This window comes from Nansenia antarctica (genome assembly GCF_963989245.1).
Source record: "Nansenia antarctica genome assembly, chromosome: 6".
Classification (NCBI taxonomy): Eukaryota; Metazoa; Chordata; class Actinopteri; order Argentiniformes; family Microstomatidae; genus Nansenia; species Nansenia antarctica.
In genome coordinates, this window is record NC_137676.1 from 66,500,428 (window position 1) to 66,520,109 (window position 19,682).

Genomic DNA, 19,682 nt, shown 5'->3' on the forward strand with positions numbered 1-19,682 from the left:
TGGCAGCTGCTGGACTGAAAAAATCAGGTGTAGTGCTGAGGCACAAATATGTACATTTCAAGCCTGCAAACTGCGACACTTTAAATGAATGTGCAATAACACTATGTGCAATATGACAACCCTAGTCGTCTATCTGTACGGTATAGTATAGTGGATAGTGTACATAGCCTTTATTTATGTAAACCAGCTCCTTCCCTTCTTGTGTTTTTTTTTCTTTTTTTTTCTTTCCTAGCACCAGGGGAGCCACCCCTCCTAAATTTCGTTGTTTGGTACCTGTACTGTAGCAATGACAATAAAGACCATTCATTCATTTACGTAGGCCGCAATGTGTTAATGTGATGATAAATGGTTAAAGAAAGGAAGGGTGAGATGGTGGAGTGACATGTAGGATTGGTTAATTATCTGGTTGACTGGAAGGAAGCTGTGTGTGTGTGTGTGTGTGTGTATTGACGTGTGCGTGTGTGTGTATTTTCATGTGTATGTGTGTGTGTATTTTCATGTGTATGTGTGTGTGTGTGTGTGAGCAGCTCAGAAGTCGTTGTCGCTCTCCTGCAGCAGCTGGGAGCGGAGGGAGGTGGGCCGGGCCGGTTTAGGCGCCGCCACCTCCAGACTGTCGTTGTCGTCCTCCAGGTCCTCCCCCTCCTCTTCCTCCCCCTCTTCATCATCCTCGTCGATCTCGCTGTCCTCCGACTGCCCGGGGAACCCACCGCAGAGAGAGACACCGTCACACACAAATACATTTAAATACACCTACATACATACATACATACATACAGTCGAGCTGCTGCTGCTGCTGTTCTACTAAGGGCCAAATTCCACCGCAAGCGTCAACCTTACCTTACCTACGCGGTGCGTGTGAGTCTCACTTAGGCACCCTTTCTAGCAGGTTGTAGCAGCCCCACCTGCTGCTGCTGCTGCTGCTCACTCGCTAGAGAATAGAAGGCTCGCCTGTTCAATGCATGTTTTTCAGCGCGAGGCCGACGTGATAGAAATGATCTACAGCAACATAGACTACAGTTTCAATGTGTTAAATCAACACTATCTGTTTCAAAGCAGCAACCCCATGTAGTAGAATTATATTATGTTAACATCAGGTGAAGGGCAGTACTTTTCCAGTGATTTCTCCCTCTCTCACCACGGTAACATTGTGTCGCGTGAAATGACATGTCGTTGGCAGGATTGCGAAATATTAAAACATGCGCTTCTCTCTGGGTCTCCCTGTCTATGTGCGCGACTGCGTTCTGGTTATAGCCGTCTAATCGCTCATTAAGGACGGATGACAGCAGAGACTGAACCCAGAACACTTCATAATGAAATGAAATGAAACATTATATTATTGATGGCCATTATCAAAGGCAAACTCAATGTACAAAGACAGGGCTGACTGTAGCACCGCCGCGGTAGACACGCAAGTGCCGTAAGAGAAACAGGCGTCCAGTGAGTGACGTCGCAAAAAGTCCAGCTAAAGTTCCGCCACGCACACACGCCGCTGAGGTAACGTCGCCAGTGTAATTTAGGCGTGATTAAGGCAGCGATTCACAATCCTGGTCCTGGAGAATCTGTGATCCGTGTCAGGTTTTTGTCCCAGCCCAGCGCTAACACACCTGATTCAGCTGATCTCCAGGGCCTATTTGTTCAAAAAACGTTTAATCTGGATCAGAATAATCCTGATTCATTTTTTTCTATCCAGGATCAGATCGAGCTGTCTGATCTCCACCTATACGACTCAAAATCAGCCAGATAGATCTGATCCTGGGTCGGATCTTTCTGATCCTTTAATCTGGAATCTCCAGATGAAACGTTTTGAACAACTGAGGAGGTGAGCTGCTGGGTTGGAACAAAGACCAGGAGTGGTGCGGCTCCTCTCCAGGACCAGGAGTCAACAACACCAGCTTACATACAATATACTTACAGCACACAGGGGACACAGGGGAGGCTGGTGGAGGTAGAAATCAGAAATGCATACGTGTTTGATACCATTCCTCATTCCGTTCCATGCATTAAAATGGCCCCGTCCTCCGATTTCTACCTCCACCGGCCTCCCCTGATTTACAGTGCGTACAATGACAGGTCAAAGACTACTGGCTTCTAGGAGCGGAGCACACACACGTACACGCACACACACAACTGGACATGCACACACTTATGCTAAGTTAACGCTAACACAACCATGTAGGGAAATACTGCAACTCTAAGCTGCTGCTGGAACTATCAAACAGAGCCAGATGTCCACATCTGATTGGCTAGCCACACAGGGATCGGCTGATGCCACATCCATCATGGATGTGCCGGGGACTACTTCCTGGTCCTGCACCCACCTTTCTTTCCCTCCGCGTGCGGCCGCGGAGGAGGGAGGGGGGACCCCCCACCCTGGGCTTTACACAGGGGTGTAGTGGAGAGAGACACAAAGGAAGGAAAGAAAGCTTAAATGAAAGAAGGAAAGGAGAAAGGACACATAATGTCCTTCTCCTGTCACAGCAGTCCATATCCACCTTCGAATTCCATGCTGTTTCTGTCACCTCCCCTGTCAAACTCTTCCCTGAGGACGGCGCACCGCTCTCAGTACTGGGTGACTTCAACATCGTCCCTGCAAGCTTGTAGAATAGGGCTCCGGGCAGCTGAGAGGGAATGGAGAAAAACCGGCCTCCCTGATGACCTAAAACCTTATCTTTCTCTCTCCTCCTCAACGACACCTCATCTGCATCAGCTGCTAAAGCTTCTTACTACCATTCCAAAACCCAATCCTCTGCCTCTGACCCAAGGAAACTGTTCTCCACATTTTCACTCCTCAACCCTCCTCCTCTCCATCCTCCTCTGTCCTCCCTGTCTGCAGATGACTTTTTCCACTTTGAAAATAAGGTTGATGACATTAGCAGCTCTACCTCTCGCCAACATTGCTACCACCCCCCTGATAATACTGGTCACATCCAAACAGGCAACCACCTGACACCTCGATCGCCCATCCCCCCCGCCCCCCCCCCTATCTCCAATCCATTTCCAAAGACCTTCTGTTCCCTACCACCATAATCAACTCCTCTCTATCCCCGGGATCTGACCCAGCTGCCTTCAAGGCAGACAGAGTTAAGCCTCTCCTCGAGAAACCAACTCTTGACCCGTCTGCTGTCCATAACTACAGACCGGTATCTGAAAACCCTTGAGCGTGCTGTCTCTAACTCACAATCTCCTTCAGAACAACCTCCTTGACCTGCACCAATCCAGCTTCAAGGCTGGGAACTCAACTGAGACTGCTCTCCTTGCTGTCACAGAGGCCCTCCACTCTGCTCGACATGGGTTAGGGTTAGGACCCCTGTGACATAACAATAAACTTGAAACGCTCTCTCATCGACTGTGATCGTCAAGCAGAACGCACCAAAGGCTCACGCAGGCTCACAGCGCCCGTCGCCATGGTTACCGTGACCGTGGTACTGACCTCCTCGCTGTCGCCGCCCTGCATGTTGCCGATCAGCCTGGCTCCGCCCCTTCCTGCAGGGACAAAGGTGAAGGGTCAGAGATTAGGGTTGAATTGAACAGCTGCTGTACTGTACACTGGGGGGTGGGGGCTTGTGTGTGTGTGTGTGTGTGTGTGTGTGGGGGGGGGGGGGTGCGTATACATATATGTGTGTGTGTGTGTGTGTGCGTGTGTGTGTGTGTGTGTGTGTGTGTACCGGTCAAGGAAGCGTTGCGGGTGGGCCGTGGTTTGGGGGGTCTGCGCTCGTCTGTGTCGCTGTCGGATCCCTCGTCCTCTGGAATGTCCATGTCCGAGTCCTCGTCTTTGGCTGGGACAAACACCACCACAACAACAACAACAACAACAACAACAGCAGCATTCAGGGGAGCGTCCGCTAAACAGTGACTCAATAAGCCCAATAACCGTCTGGTTGATTATTGTGGAAGAACGTGTGATCGGAATTAATCACAACATTTTTGTGAGGGTTTGTGTTCATGATTGAGCATACATTTGTGTGTGTGTGTGTGTGTGTGTCACCTCCACTCCTCATTAATCTCTTCTCCTCCTCCCTCAGTTTGTGTTGCATCGTCCGAAGGGTGTTTTCTGTCTCCTGAGAGAGAGAGACAGAGAGAGAGAGAGAGAGAGAGAGAGAGAAACTGTTTGGTGTGAAGGCAAGGCAAGTTTATTTGTATAGCACATTTCATACAACAGTGGCAATTCGTACAGCATTAAAAAATACAGCAAGAGGAGGATAGTAATAAAATAAAAATGAATATATATATAGAGAGAGAAATTAATAGATAAACATGTAACAGGATAATAGACAATGAATACATTGAATTATAAGCAGATATACGCAATGAATTATAAGCAGATTTATAGATAAGAAGTAAATAGATAAAACATTTAATAAGATAATGGTTAATGGATAAAAAGACATTCATAGAAGTGCTAGTGTTTAATCATAACAGCTGCAAAACATGAAGGTTTTTTAGCTAAGTTTTAAATATTTTTAGGGCTGACGTGTTGATTTCTTCAGGGAGTTTGTTCCAGGAGCATGCGGCAGAGTGACTGAAAGCTGCTGCACCATGTTTTGTTTTCACTCTTAGAATGATTAGCTGATTAGTCTCAGCTGATCTTAGGGGCCTTGCTGGAATATAGGGTGGGAGGAGATCTGATATGTATTTTGGTCCAAGACCATTTTGTGATTGTATGCAATTACAAGGACTTTGAATTAAATTCCCTGAGAGTCTGGTAGCCAGTGTAGGGATCTCAGGATTGGTCTAACGCAGGGGTCTTCAACCTTTTTCAACCCAAGGACCCCTTGGATGAGAGACAAACAGAACAGGGACCCCCACATGTAATATATATATATAAGTGTGGGGAACATGACGCGTTCCGACCTGCAGAGGGAGCTACAGGACAGTTGGTGAAGGGATGAGGGCGCGATTGGCACCGGCTGATGCCAATCGGGGCCTCATCAACGCGCGCTCTTAATGTGTTGCTTTGTTCTCCCCCGGGATCCAGAGTAGGACGCAGTAACCAGAGAACGGAGGAAGCGGGGAGAAGCAGCGGAGAGTCGGGTGCAGAGAAACGTCCAGAGCGCTACAGGAGAGCCGCGACCGGAAGGGTCGGGCAGGAAGCGAGCGGGGACGTTCTCGCCTGAGCGAGGCTCAGCCAAACCGGACTCCAGACCAGCTGCTCCCAAATAAAACCCATTCATAAACTGCCAAAGCCTATTGTCTGTCTCCCTCTGTGCCCGAACCTGTTACAATAAGCCTATAATAACTTTTATATTTACTTCATTCACCTTTTATTTCACCATATTAACCTATTTATATACTGGGTTATTAGCCTATATGTGTTTAGGATTGATAAAACGTTCATGCATAATTATGATTGGTTATTATTATTATTATTATTATTATTATTATTATTGTTGTTGTTGTTCTTGTTCTTGTTGAGGCTTATATTTTCTATTATTATTTTTCAACAATGAAACTTTTAGCTTCAGGAAGCAAGGTATGCCTACCCAGGCAGAGCATCATGTCATCCTCAGGCTGCAGTCTGGAACTGTATTTGCTCTTCAGGTAGGTGAGGGAGGAGAATCCTCTTTCACAAAGATAAGTTGTTGCAAAAGGCAAGAGGCTCACCATGGCCTTTGCTGTCAGTTGGGGGAAGTATTTCTGGCAATGGATCCAGAACTGGGTGAGAGGCTGTGACTCGTACACATTCTTGTGTGTACTGTCTGTGGTTAGGTCGATCAGCTGATCTTCCTCAGCGGCTGTCAGGTTTGAGCCGTCGGATGCATTGTCTTTGAATGATAACCGTATCCATGTCTTGTGCTTTCTCCAAGACTCAGTCTCAGAAAAGTACTTCTCAAATTGACTTTCGAGTGCCTCCAAGTGATCAACAATTGCGCATTTCACATCAGGCGAGGGCGCATTGAAATACGCAGCCAGCTCCGAGCGGTTTTGGCCAACCAGAATCTCGAGGATAGCTGTGTGTAATTCAAAGACGCGCGCCAATACTGATCCACGGGAAAGCCATCTGACCTCGGAATGGTAAAGGAGCGTGTTGTGTTCCTCTCCTATAGCGGCGCATAGAGAAGCAAAGAGGCGGGTTTGTTATTATCAAACTAGTAACTAAATTAGTAACGTTATGCTAGTTATTAATTAACGTTAATTTCGCAATGAAGACCGAACTGCAGCGTTTTAGCCAACACCTAGCTTGCTAGACAGGTGTGTTTTTTTTCCAGCTGACGTTATGTTAGACTCTAGAATCATGGGCATCATTTATTTTGTAAATTGTTTTTGTCAAAAGTAGCTTATTATTGCCTATTAATGCTTGTACCGTACTCAATATCATTTGTTATATTTTTTTATTATTTTGGTGAAAGTTGTCAATTATTATGACAGAAATTGGCGGACCCCCTGCAGTACCTCTGCGGACCCCCTAGGGGTCGCGGACCCCCGGTTGAAGACCACTGTAAACTTCTTCATTTTTGTTAGGACCCTAGCAGCGGTGTTTTGGATGAGCTGCAATTTACACAGATCATTTAGATCGGCCTGTTAGTAGACCATAACCAAGTCTACTTGAAACAAATGCATGGATGAGTTTTTCACAGACTTGTTTGGACATGAAACCTCTCATTCTTGTTATGTTTTCCAGGTGATAGTAGGCTGATTTAGTTATCGAGTTTATGTGGCTGTTTAAGTTTAGATTGGAGTCTAGGATAACACCAAGATTTCTGACCTGTTTTTTAGTTTGAAGATAGAGAGAATCAAGTTTTGCACTGACTTTCGATCTTTTGTCCGGTGCACCGAATACAATTATCTCTGTTTTGTCCTTGTTCAGTTGGAGGAAGTTTTGTCTCATCCAGGCATTTATTTGTTCAGTGCAAAGAAGACAGTGGAATGCGTGGCGGGGATGTGAAGCATAGGCAGACGCGCAGGCAGATAAGTACTTGTCAGTCTCAGAGTGAGTCCAGACTCATTATCCAACATCATAACAGCTCACTCTACTTGTGTTCTCTCCCAGCCTTCATGAGACCGGAGGCGGAGGTGGGAGACAGGTACACTCACGTCTATGGTACAAACCACTGAGTTACAACTCACTGGTACAGGCAATACTCACAGATAGACAGTACAACTGTATGTCTAGTCTAGTCCGGCCTAGCCTAGCCTAGTCTAGTCCTCAAACCTGTCCTGCTCCAGGCGGTGGTGGTCGTCTAGTCTAGTATCTGATCATCTAGTCTAGTCTGTGACCGTCTAGTCTAGTCTGTTATCGTCTAGTCTGGCCTCACCTCAAACCTGTCCTGCTCCAGGCGGTGGTAGTCCTCCAGCTGCTGCTCCAGGAAGCTGAGGTTCCTGAACTTCTCCACGTACGTCTCATATTGCTTCTGAAGGTCCTCCTCGATCTTCTCATACTCATCCATGAACGCTGGCCTGAGAGAGGGAAGGGGGAGGGGAGGGGTGGGGGAAGATACAGCCAGGAAGAGAGAGAGGGAGTTAGGGAGGGAGGGAGAAAGCAAGAGTGCGAGTGAGGAATTGAAAGAGGAAGAGAAGGAGAGATAGAGAATGAGAAAGAACAAGGAAGAGAGAGGGAGAGAGAGAAAGAGAGAATGAGAGAAGGAGAAAATGAGAGAGGGAGAGAGAAAGTGTGTGCAATTAATGAGCAGCCCTTCAACCAGTCTGGACGTATTCCTTGTAAGTTCTCCTTCTCCTTCGTAAGTGCTTTCTCTGTGTCAGAGGTCTACAGTCTGACCTCTTGACCCCGGGGTGACCTAGGGGCTCGGCGCCCGGCCAGAGAACAGCTTACATCACCCCTCTCTGAGAAGCAGCAATGTCCCAGGACACTGGGGGTGGCTGTGGCTCAGGAAGTAGATCCAGCGTCTAATGATTCGCAAGGCCAGCGGTTCAATCCCCGGCTGGCCAAGTGTCGAGGTGTCCTTGGGCAAGACACTGAACCCCAAATAAATTGCTCCCAATGAGCGGGCCGGCGCCTTGCATAATAGCATGCCGCCATTGGTGTGTTAATGTGTGTGTATGTGTGTGTGTGTGTGTGTGAGAGAGAGATTGGGTTAATAAAAGGCCATTGTAAAGTGCTTTGGAATAAGGCACTATATCAGTGCAATCTATTACACTGGAAACCTCTCTGAATACTGCTCTGGTCTGAGTGTAGAAATAACACAGGCAGACCACTTTCTTCATTACTGCTGTTCCAGCTGGTACACAACACAGACAGATAGATGGACTGGCGGCATATGTAACAGTGCTGTGCAAACATAGAGGAAAGAACAGAAGACCATTGTGTGTGCAGTCTGCCGTGTTCATTAGTTCCCTGTTGGGGAGGTGGTTAATTGTGGATGTCTGGGTGGTCCAGGGAGAGAGAGAGAGAGAGACAGAGACACAGACAGAGAGAGAGAGAGAGAGACAGAGAGAGAGACACAGACAGAGAGAGAGTGAGACAGAGAGAGTGGGAGAGAGAGAGACAGACACAGAGAGAGTGAGACAGAGACACAGACAGAGAGAGACAGACAGACAGAGAGAGAGACACAGACAGAGAGAGACAGAGAGAGACACAGAGAGAGAGTGAGACAGAGAGAGTGGGAGAGAGACAGAGAGAGGGACAGAGAGACAGACACAGAGAGAGTGAGACAGAGATAGAGAGACAGGCAGAGAGAGAGAGAGAGAGAGAGAGAGAGAGAGAGAGAGAGAGGACACTAATAGTACGACTGGAGGAGGTCTCTTTTCATCCCGTCTCAGGGGTTCAACCCTGGGTCCCCCACGCGGGAGGCCAAGACCCAATCGTCTCCCATTAGACCAACACTTCCCAGGCGACCAGATGAAGATGATGATGATGAAGGGCCGTCCTCACCGTACACTCTGCAGCGTCTGCAGCCTCTTCTGGTTCCTCTCCAGCTCCTGTCTCTTCTTCTCTATCTTGGCCTCCAGGCTGGTCTCGTCTGACGCCACATTGTTCAGCATCTCCTTGGTCTTGTCTACGCTCTCCTGCACCACAGAGGAAGACACACACACTGGTGAGAGGGGGGTGGGAGGGCGAGTGTGTGTGTGTGTGAGTGTGTGTGTGTGTGTGTGTGTGTGCGTGAGCGTACAGTCTGTGTCGAGGGAGGGGTATGTGTGTGTGCATACAGGTCTGTGTCGGTGTGTGCGTTTGCATTTGTGTGTGTGTGTCTGTGTGTGAGCGTACAGCTGTGTGTGTGCGTGTCTGTGTGTGGGTGTGGGTGTCTGCATTTGTGTATTTGTTTTGTGTGTGTGTGTGTGTGTGTGAGAGTGTACAGGTGTGTGTGTGTGTGTGTGTGTGTGTGTGTGTGAGTGAGTGAGTGAGTGACATTAACACACCAACACGTCCTTGATGGCAGCTCTCAGGGCCTTCTCTGTCTCGTTGATCTCCAGGGGTCTGCTGATGGCCGCCGTCCTCTTCTCCTGAGGCACCAACAGACAAGTCACACAACCCGTATTCCACCACACACACACACACACACACACACACACACACACACACACACACACACACACACACACACACACACACACTCACTCACTCACTCACTCACTCACTCCAGTGTTTCCTCTATATGCATTTATTGGTGGCGGGCCGCCACGAATGAATTTCCTCCGCCACTAATTGATTCAGTCCACTGAAAAAAAAGAAAAATCCACCTCTGAACATTTTAGCTGATTAAAATATATCTGATCCTAGATCAGCGCTATAATGGATGTTGACTAAAAGTGCACCTAAATCCACGCCCATCTCTCTCTAACCGCTGATCCAAAATCAGATTAATCCTGATTGGTCTAAATGTGAACCGGCATGAGAACCGTGCAGACTCAACCATCCCTGCTCAGCAGTCTTACCTGCCGAAATGCTCGGGCGCCTGTGTTTTCTCCTCGCAAATAACGGGCTAAAAGTCACCGGTAGTACCATCTAAAAGATACAAAAAGCTGATCTAGCTAGCTAGGTGCACAAATAAGATATCACGTTAAATAACTTATTTATTAATTAATAATTATTATTTATTATTAAACGAAAACAGCGACAGATGGATGGATTTTTCAAGAAAAAAGATGTCCCAGACACTTCAAACATTGCTGAAGCTAGCAGTGGCTATGAGCGATCCGAAACTGCATGGCTGGCAGGAGCAAAGGAGCTAGTTGGTGGATCAGCTAACAACGTTTATGGCGGGGTACCACCACCACCACCAGCTACAACTACAGCGGGAGAACAAGCAGCAGCTACTGTGCGCTGTGGTATGTACACCAACATATATTACTTTCGTTTGTTACTTTTATTTGGACTTTGGATTTTAAGACCACTTTAATTCATGAAAAGGCCCAGAGTTTCTTGTTGCAAACGGAGGAAGGACAAACAACAGGTGCGTTGAAACCAACACCCAATCATGCCAGGACGATGGCTAACTTGATCATTTTGATAGACATGATAGCCATCACATCTAGTTGAAAAACTGTCGCAAGTTGAAGAACTCGCGCAAGTTGGAAATACTCGGAAACTTTCGCCAAGTTGGACATACTTTTCCTGTTGTGTTTGAGACGGAGCCAGACTGCTCGTTTGGAAGGACATTGGATCCGTGAGTAACGTAAACCTTCAGAGCTGATGGATGGAAACCGGTATCACAAGTTTATATTCTGTATATTTTTTTGTTTTTTTTGCCATCCTCCCTCTAGTTTATGCGCGCGGACAGGGCTCTCCGCCACTAATGTAAACATTCCTGGAGGAAACACTGCACTCACTCACTCACTCACTCAGGCATAGGCTACACGGCGCTGGATTTGGCTGAAACGCAGATGATCTGATATCGTTTGCTCCTCGCGGCTACACGACTCAGCCGAATTGATATACAGTATGTGCGCATTGTCTACAGAATAGCAAACGTTAAGTTACACAGATTAATAACGTATGCATGCCAAGTGGAGAGGAGATTGATCGGGACTGAATGAAACAGTTGACCCACAAGGCTTGTGCTATAAATAGCCTACACTTGACGAACCAGTGCTGTGATATTATTGATCGTCTTAGAAACATCTTAGCAAGAGGCACTTCAACCATTATAATTTATGTTTATTATGCATCAGCTCTTTTTATACAACCTAAATTTACACAGATTAATAATGTATACATGCCATATCTTGGATGCAGACGTAATGTAAGTGGAGAGAAGATTGATCAGGAGACAATACTACCGAATGAATGAAAATGAATGAATTTCTATTATATTACGGTACTGTCTGTCAATTATATTTGAATGTGGTGTGTGTGTGTGTGTGTGTGTGTGTGTGTGTGTGTGTGTGTGTGTGTGTGTGTGTGTGAGACAGTTAGTGTTCCACCCTGGCGGGGTGTGTGTGTGTGTGTGTTCCTCCTCCTCACCCTCAGGTCCACCTCCTGCCCCAGCAGGTCGTAGAGGGAGGCGCCCTTAGACGTGATGTCAGAGGCCAGCTGACGCGCCGACTTCAACTCCACTACCTGGATCACAACACACACACCTGGCCCGTTAGTCTGTATCACACACACACACACACACACACACACACACACACACACACACTCAGAAGCCTCTGAAGGGCTAGAGGTACCACCTTGATGCTTGATAGCATTCCTCATTCCATTCGATGCATTAAAATGAGCCTGTCCTCCGATTTCTGCCTCCACCAGCCTCGCCTGATCTCTATCTATCTATCCATCTATCTATATGACTCTATACTGTATATGATTCAGCTGTTTCTATCATCCATAGTGACAGAGACAATACAGTCAGTGCATAAATATTTTGGTATATATGGTCCCAGCAGAAATAGAACCCACAACCTTTAGCATTGCTAAAAAGCACCAGGCTCACTGGGACCAACGGAACCACACAGTATGACTGCATCATTTATAATTGACCATTTAGCAGATGCTTTTAATCCAGTGATTTATAATTAGAGTTTACAGGGACATTCCCCCTGGAGTAACTTAGGGCTAAGTGCCTTACTGAAGGGCACACTAGTGGTGGTGTTCCAGGCAGGATTCAAAAGGGATCGGCCTTCCGATGACCTTTCGATCACCACTTCCTATAACCAGTCCAACTCACTGTCTCCTAGGCCAGTGGTTCTCAAATCCTCTCCTCGGGGCGCCCCAGCGCTCCACATATTTGATCTGTTCCACCACCAGCACACCTGATTCAACTAATCAAGTACAAACCATAATTGCTTTGTACTTGATTAGTTGAATGTGGTGCGGCTAGTGGTTCTCAACCCTCTCCTCGGGGCGCCCCAGCCGCACCACATATTTGATCTGTTCCACCACCAGCTCACCTGATTCAACTAATCAAGTAAAAAGCAATTATGGTTTGTACTTGATTAGTTGAATCAGGTGAGCTGGTGGTGGAACAGATCAAATATGTGGTGCGGCTGGGGCGCCCCGAGGAGAGGGTTGAGAAACACTGGTCTAGACCACCAACTACCCCCCCATGCATTGTGGTACACCTGCACACTGGTAGCTGCCAGTGACTCTCACCCTGGAGCCCAGGTCAAACTTGAACTTGCTGTTGTCCTCCTGGGCCCGGTCGCCCGCGGCCAACGCCTTGGTCTTCATGGCGGAGTAGAGCACGGCCGTGATCTTCAGCATCTCCTTCACGGCGTAGCCGTCCGCCTGGTACAAACGCTTGGTGTTCACCTTGATGTGGGCCTTGGTGGCCTGGAACCAGGGGCAGGGAACATTTTATTTACAATTATGTTTTAATATTTATTCTGAGTGGGGCAGTCCCACTCATATGTTTCTTTTTATTGGAGATAAAAAATCTATATAGAGACAGTAGAGATTTGACAGGAAGGATGGGGGAGAGAGAGAGAGAGAGAGAGAGAGAGAGAGAGAGAGAGAGAGAGAGAGAGAGAGAGAGAGAGAGAAGGGATGACATGCAGGATATGTCCGCGGCCAGAATCGAACCGGGAACACTTCGGTTACATGGTCGACTTTCAAATTAGAGATTACAGGGACAGTCTCTCTGGAGTAATTTAGGGCTAAGTGCCTTACTCAAGGGCACACTAGTGGTGGTGTTCCCCAAGATATCAATCACACGATATGAATCAATACAGTATACGGTACAATGAGAGTGTGCCGTGAGAGTTAATCAGTCCAGGCTATAAGCGCTGCCATCTCACCATGAATTGAGCTACTGCCTTGATGAAGAAGATTCTGTCTGACTCGGTGTCCACGTCACTAGGAATGTCCATCTGCGGCTCGTATCTGTGGTAACGTTACAACGCGCACGCACGCGCGCGCACACACACACAGTTAGGGCCTACCTACAACATTATGGGCCCGTTTCACAGACAAGGCTTAAGCCTAATCCTGGACTAAAAAGCATCTTCAATGGAGATTTTACATTGAAAGTGTGATTTAGTCCAGGACTAGGCTTAAGCCTTGTCTGTGAAACCGGCCCAAGGACTTCTGAACTAATTACTTTCAGCCTAGCCCTCCACCAGTCAAACCTGTCTCCACACACCCTCACCTCTTCACGAGCCATATCAGGATCTCCGCCACCAGGGGGAAGTTGGGGCTCCTAAAGTTCTCCATAGAGATCAGGCGAGGGTAACCCAGGGCCCGCATCATCTCTGTGAAATCTTTTCAGGTGAAGAGAAACATTATTCTCGATAATCGATCACCTCCTTGGCATTCACTCACAGGGATCAATAAAACAGCTTGCTTGTTGCCACTTACTTCGTAAGTCTCGAAAGGACATGGTTCGTGTTGATGGCTGATAATATTGACGCAAAAGAAGTCCTCCGGTTTCTGTGTGTGAGAATAAGAAGAATTGTGATTCTATTATTAGTACAGCATCGTCTGCCCGCTAAGTCTTTGCTACACTCACCCTCCTATTCTATCTATCTATCTATCTATCCAGTCAGACTGACAGCCAGGCAGGCTAGCTAATGTAGCACACCTTATAGCTAACATAAACAAACAAACGGGACTGCATCGAAAGAGTCGACATCATATATTACATCACATATCGTATTGATGGAAAACACTCTTCAAAGTGCACTATTTATTCGCGATCACAATACCATAGCTATTTGGTTTTAAATAGAGCTTACTTTGTCTCTAGACTAGATAAGTGGCTAGCTGGCTCATCAGTTTGTGACAATCGTTTCTATGGAATCCGGTACAACCGCAACGGACTCCGTAGACGGACAAACGTAACGGCTTGAAAACGCACTTTCCGAATTTGAGATTTTGGATAGTCAATTTCTAGTATTAGTAGAAGATAGTATTACATAGTACATAGTATTTGTATTAAAGCTTAATTCTACACAATATAATAATGATAACAACAATAATAATACAAATACTCATAATAATAGTCATATAAATAATAATAATCATCATCATTATCATCTTAACGGATTGATTGTATTTACATGCAGAAATCCGAGGGATAATTATTCTAGACATGTTAATTATGATAAACCATGACACATTCATAAAACTCTTCAAACTGATGAAAAAAAACAAATGCACAATAACATACAGTATATACGTGTATATCATGTGTAAACAAGTAGTTGTCAGTGTCCTGGTGTCTCCCATAGATATTATATACATAGGCCTACGTAATACATAAATACGTATATAGTATCTATGGTCTCTCCTACATGTGCAGTCTCTCTCACACGCGTCAGACCATCGACTGATGGCGCTTTTCCATTGACCGGCCTGGCACGGCTCGGCTCAGTTCGCTTCGGCACGCTTTTGAACAGTTCTGGGTACTGCCGCTTTTCCACTATACACAACAGACCAGGAACGAGTAGGAGGAGTAGGCGATAGTAGGCGGAGTTACGCGTCATAACAGCGCGCCATGGTGGTGACGTATATTTTCACGAGACACAACACAGCCACAACAATAGCAACATGGAGGAACTTGAAGCTATCGTATGAATGAATGAATGAATGAATGAATGGTCTTTATTGTCATTGATATAGTACAGGTACCAAACAACGAAATTTGGGAGGGGGGGCTCCCCTGGTGCTAGGAAAAAAAAACTAAAAAACAAGAAGGGAAAGGAGATGGTTTACATAAATAAAGGCTATGTACACTATCCACTATACTATACTATACAAATAAAACACTGTGCTGTACTCTATGCTATGCTATACCTATTCTAACATTTCCTATTCTCTGAACCTTATGTACCCTAGGGTTGTCATATTGCACATAGTGTTATTGCACATTCATTTAAAGTGTCACAGTTTGCAGGTTTGAAATGTACACATTTGTGTTTCAGTATTACACTTGATTTCAATCTAGTAGCTGCCATCAATTTGTCTAGATTGTCCAGGGCCTAGAACCTAGGTCTTTGCTGTGTTCAGGGCCTGAATGGCCCTGGGGTAGAAGCTGAGCTTCAGTCTGTTTGTCCTTGCGAACATGGTCCTGAACCGCCTGTTCGAGGGCAGCCGAGCAAAGTGTTCGTACCCAGGGTGGGATGGGTCTCTGGACTTTCCCATGCCTTTCCCTCGGCATGTGGTATATTATTAACCGTGATTTTTTTGGGAGAGAAAGAGAAAGAGAGAGAGGCAGCTATGTACACATAATAAAGTCATGTTTTTTGAACCCTTAAAACCACTGCCTTCACTTGTCTGCTTTATGAACTGTATGAGCATATGAGATGGCTACTGCCTGGCTACTGGAGGCACCCTTTGCGGGTTAATAACTGTGATTTACCGTGGGTTAGGATAACAATTCAAACGTGTCCGGATAGGGGAGAGGACAGGGAATCCAAAACCATTTGAATGGTGTCGATCCCACACTCCTATCACGGTCGACACAGCGCGGAGCGAATTCCCTGTTAAATCGTTTCTCTCCCCCCGCTGTCAACGGGAGTTTCAACCAGCAGGCGCGGTGCTGCAGGCAGCAGCGGGTGAACTCCCGGTTCATTGAGTTTACGGTTAAAAGCATAACTTCTCGGGGTGTCAGCGCGGTGGTTAAGGGCTCAAAATGACCGTATACCGATGGTGAAGTTAGCAAAGGAGTATTGTGTTTCTACCACCTTCACAGCCGGTGTTATTCACGGGCAAAGACGGTGCATAATAGCGATTTTTGTGTTATGCTTGTTGTAAATAAAAGTTATATGATGCATTGAAATGACATTAAACTAAGATAATACGATGGTCAGCATAATTTTTCTAATCTTTATTAATAAGCTATTACAGAAACTGTAGTGACATTTTCCAAGAGCGAATGTGGTATTTAAAAATGGCGGTTAGTGATGAAATCTATGAACATGGGATGACGATTTCCATTGACCAATCAACGGTGTGCAGCGTCATACGTCACACGCAGCCTGGCAAAAAGGTTCCGGGTCTCAAAAAAGGTTCCTGCCCTGGATGGGTAGCTAAAGAAGCGACCCGACCCGACCCGACCCAGGCCGACAAATGGAAAAGCGCCAAAGAAGCAGGCCAGCCCGGGCTGACCCGGGTCAGCCCTCTAGTGGAAAAGCCCCATGAGACGGAGATCCCTCGCGACGTGCAGGTATAACTGACGTAAGTCATCTGTATTCTTTTATCTAATCTAATCTAATTTAAATAATAATATAAATAATTTTCACCAGAAAAACACACGAGCTGAACTTTAATGTGTTGTTATGTGTAATAATTGTTAATTATGCTCCTCAGCGATATAATAGTGGACGGGTTTATAGCAGCAGAGAATTCAGAATTGTTTCTATGTTGCTGATGCATATTTTCACTTTTTCACTTGCTCTTTTAATGCTGCAATTAAGTTGGTGAAGATTTTTTTAAAATCACATCTTTATAGAAATATCTATAGGAATCTTTGTTTGCGCACATTGTAGCCTGCAGGATCACTCACAAAGCTTTGTAATGAAATAAACCCAAGTATGGGGTATGAAAGGCAATTTGTGGGTTCTAGAGATAGCGCTGCCACCACCTTTTTTTACCGGGTTGGTCCGGGAAACATGTCACATGGATGAGAATTCAGGAAGCACACCAGGGTTTGGTAATAGAAAATACAACGTTCTTTATTTAACAATATATATATAAAATTCATGTGACATAGCTGTTTGGGACAGGGCATAGACCTGAATGGTTCGGGCAAACTCACCCGCAACTAGCCCCGCCCACCTGGAGCCAAAAAAGGGTCATGTTGTTTAATAAATGAGAAATCAAAAGTCAGACCCGCCTTTTCATCAGAGCAACGCATCCGGGTACTTTCCCCTCCCGTAATGTCCACGCCCCTTTTTGGGTGATAGAAGCGGAGAAGTTTGACTGGTGGTCAATGGGAATTTCTGGTCTTTGCTACTTTAATCCGATAAAATAAGAAAACCGTAGTGCTTTTTAGATATTAGGAGCCCAAATCCGATGGCCAGTTAGGCAAACTATTATATAGTGTCGTTGACGATCAATGATCGACGTCGTTATATAGAGAAAATTAATGAAATAGGGGTTGATTCACCAGAGCAGACATACGTCATCTCCCTGTCATCAGGGATTTGTAGTTCTTCAATTGATTTGCCGTGGTCCTAACGTCTTCACCTCCAGTCCCCCCAACAGCGTTTGCTTTCGTTTCTTCTTTGAACATTTATCTCCCATGATTACAATAGAAATATCATGCACAGTAGCACTAGTTGATAGCCGTTATGGGTGAAGGGTTAGTAGGTACTAAGTAGTACCTTAGTAGGCTAGATCAACTGAAGAACTACAAATCCCAGATGATGTTCTTCACACGGAGGATTCCCTTCCTCCAGGACGAAGTCCCCACCCTGCACTACTACTGGGTCCCCCTAGTGGTGAGATACATACATTACTACTGACTGACCCCCTAGTGGTGAGACACATACATTACTACTGACCCCTAGTGGTGAGACACATACATTACTACTGACCCCTAGTGGTGAGACACATACATTACTACTGACCCCTAGTGGTGAGATACATACATTACTACTGACCCCTAGTGGTGAGACACATACATTACTACTGACCCCTAGTGGTGAGACACATACATTACTACTGACCCCCTAGTGGTGAGACACATACATTACTACTACTGGGCTCTCATTGGTAGACATGATACTCACGGAGCGTTCTCATTGGTAGATGGTGACGCTGGGGTCCTACCTGGTCGCCCACGCCTTCTTCAGCGTCTACGCCATGTGTGTGGACACGCTCTTCCTGTGCTTCTGTTCCCGCTCTCTTTCCTCTACACAGCACGCCCTGGGGGCGGGACAGGGGAGGATGCTGGGAAATAGAACATCTGAATAGAACATCTGAATAGAACCAGAACAGAACAGAACATCTGAACAGAACAGAACATCTGAACAGAACAGAACATCTGAACAGAACAGAACAGAACAGAACAGAACATCTGAACAGAACAGAACATCTGAACAGAACAGAACATCTGAACAGAACAGAACAGAACAGAACAGAACATCTGAACAGAACAGAACATCTGAACAGAACAGAACATCTGAACAGAACAGAACATCTGAACAGAACAGAACATCTGAACAGAACAGAACAGAACATCTGAACAGAACAGAACATCTGAACAGAACATCTGAATAGAACATCTGAATAGATGTTCCTCCCTCCCCTCCCCTCCTCCCCCATCCCCACGCTCCCTCCCCTCCTCCCTCCTCCTCCCTCCCCTCCTCCACTCCTCCCTCCCCTCCTCCACTCCTCCCTCCCTCCTCCCCTCCTATGGGGTATTTAATTATCTATGGGGTATTTAATGATCTATGGGGTATTTAATGATCCATGGGGTATTTATTAACAGGGTATTACATGTCTTTGTAATTTGTTCTTTTGTAAAACTTTGGATCAATGAGAATGTGAAGACTTTTCTAAATAAAACGACTTGAATAGTTGTCTGTGTTCTCCATTGTTACTGTTCAGATCATCTCTACCATGTGAGATGTGTTCAGTGTGTTGATCTCTGACAGCAGCAGCCAAGGAAACGTCTCCAAGTCAGGTGTATCTTGTTTACCTCCATTCTCCACACACATTTTAATATTTGATTAAAAAAAAAAGTTAAGTTGTCACCACCATCCTGCGCTTGGTAACAGTGTTAAGTAAAGTCACCATGGTAACAGTGTTTAGTAAAGTAACCTTACATTTACATGTTTGGCATTTAGCAGACGCCTTATTCCAAAGCGACTTACAATCGATACATTTGACTAAGCAAGTGAATCATCAATCCACCAGTCGTAGCAGGAAGAGGAATCTAGCTCAGGCCCAGGGCCATTGGCAGTCGTCCTGATAGAAGAAGAAAGAAAGTATATATTTTTACCGTGGTAACAGTGTTCAGTAGCATAACCGTGGTAACAGTGTTCAGTAGCGTAACCGTGGTAACAGTGTTCAGTAGCGTAGCCGTGGTAAGTGTTCAGTAACGTAACCGTGGTAACAGTGTTCAGTAACGTTGTTTGTTTAGTAACCTTGGTAACAGAGCAGTGTTTAGTAACCGTGGTAACAGTGTTCAGTAACGTTGTTTGTTTAGTAATCTTGGTAACAGAGCAGTGTTTAGTAACCGTGGTAACAGTGTTTAGTAGTGTTTCAGTAATGTAACCGTGGTAACAGAACACACAGGCAGCCGTCAGCAGGTCACATGGCTTTATTCAACAGAAACTGGTCAGAGATCAGCTTTCCACCTCCAACTGAGGACTCCACCACCTGAGTTACTTTATAACAAAGTGCT

The 19,682-nt window shown here is 45.9% G+C and overlaps 2 protein-coding genes across 3 annotated transcripts in view; one reads left to right on the forward strand and one right to left on the reverse strand.

Annotated features, from left to right (window-relative positions):
• Positions 1–19,682, forward strand: part of slc44a1a (solute carrier family 44 member 1a) — a gene marked incomplete at its 3' end in the record, with an annotated part of 263,392 nt that overhangs the window by 65,793 nt on the left and 177,917 nt on the right. The gene's annotated exons all lie outside the window — the stretch shown is intronic.
• LOC308161323 (clusterin-associated protein 1 homolog) lies at positions 191–14,133 on the reverse strand. Of its 2 annotated transcripts, none has more exons than XM_080535322.1 (13): positions 14,065–14,133; positions 13,688–13,759; positions 13,479–13,590; positions 13,129–13,213; positions 12,485–12,664; positions 11,357–11,452; positions 9,313–9,396; positions 8,828–8,961; positions 7,254–7,395; positions 3,986–4,058; positions 3,666–3,776; positions 3,431–3,483; positions 191–690 (listed from the first exon to the last, which is right to left on the reverse strand). In XM_080535322.1, exons 2-13 carry the CDS (start codon positions 13,707–13,709, stop codon positions 529–531), a joined length of 1,254 nt encoding a protein of 417 aa, XP_080391448.1. In that variant the 5' UTR covers positions 13,710–13,759; positions 14,065–14,133; the 3' UTR covers positions 191–528. The 2 variants fall into 2 exon arrangements, with proteins under 2 accessions (XP_080391448.1, XP_080391449.1); XM_080535323.1 differs by having other exon boundaries at positions 552–679.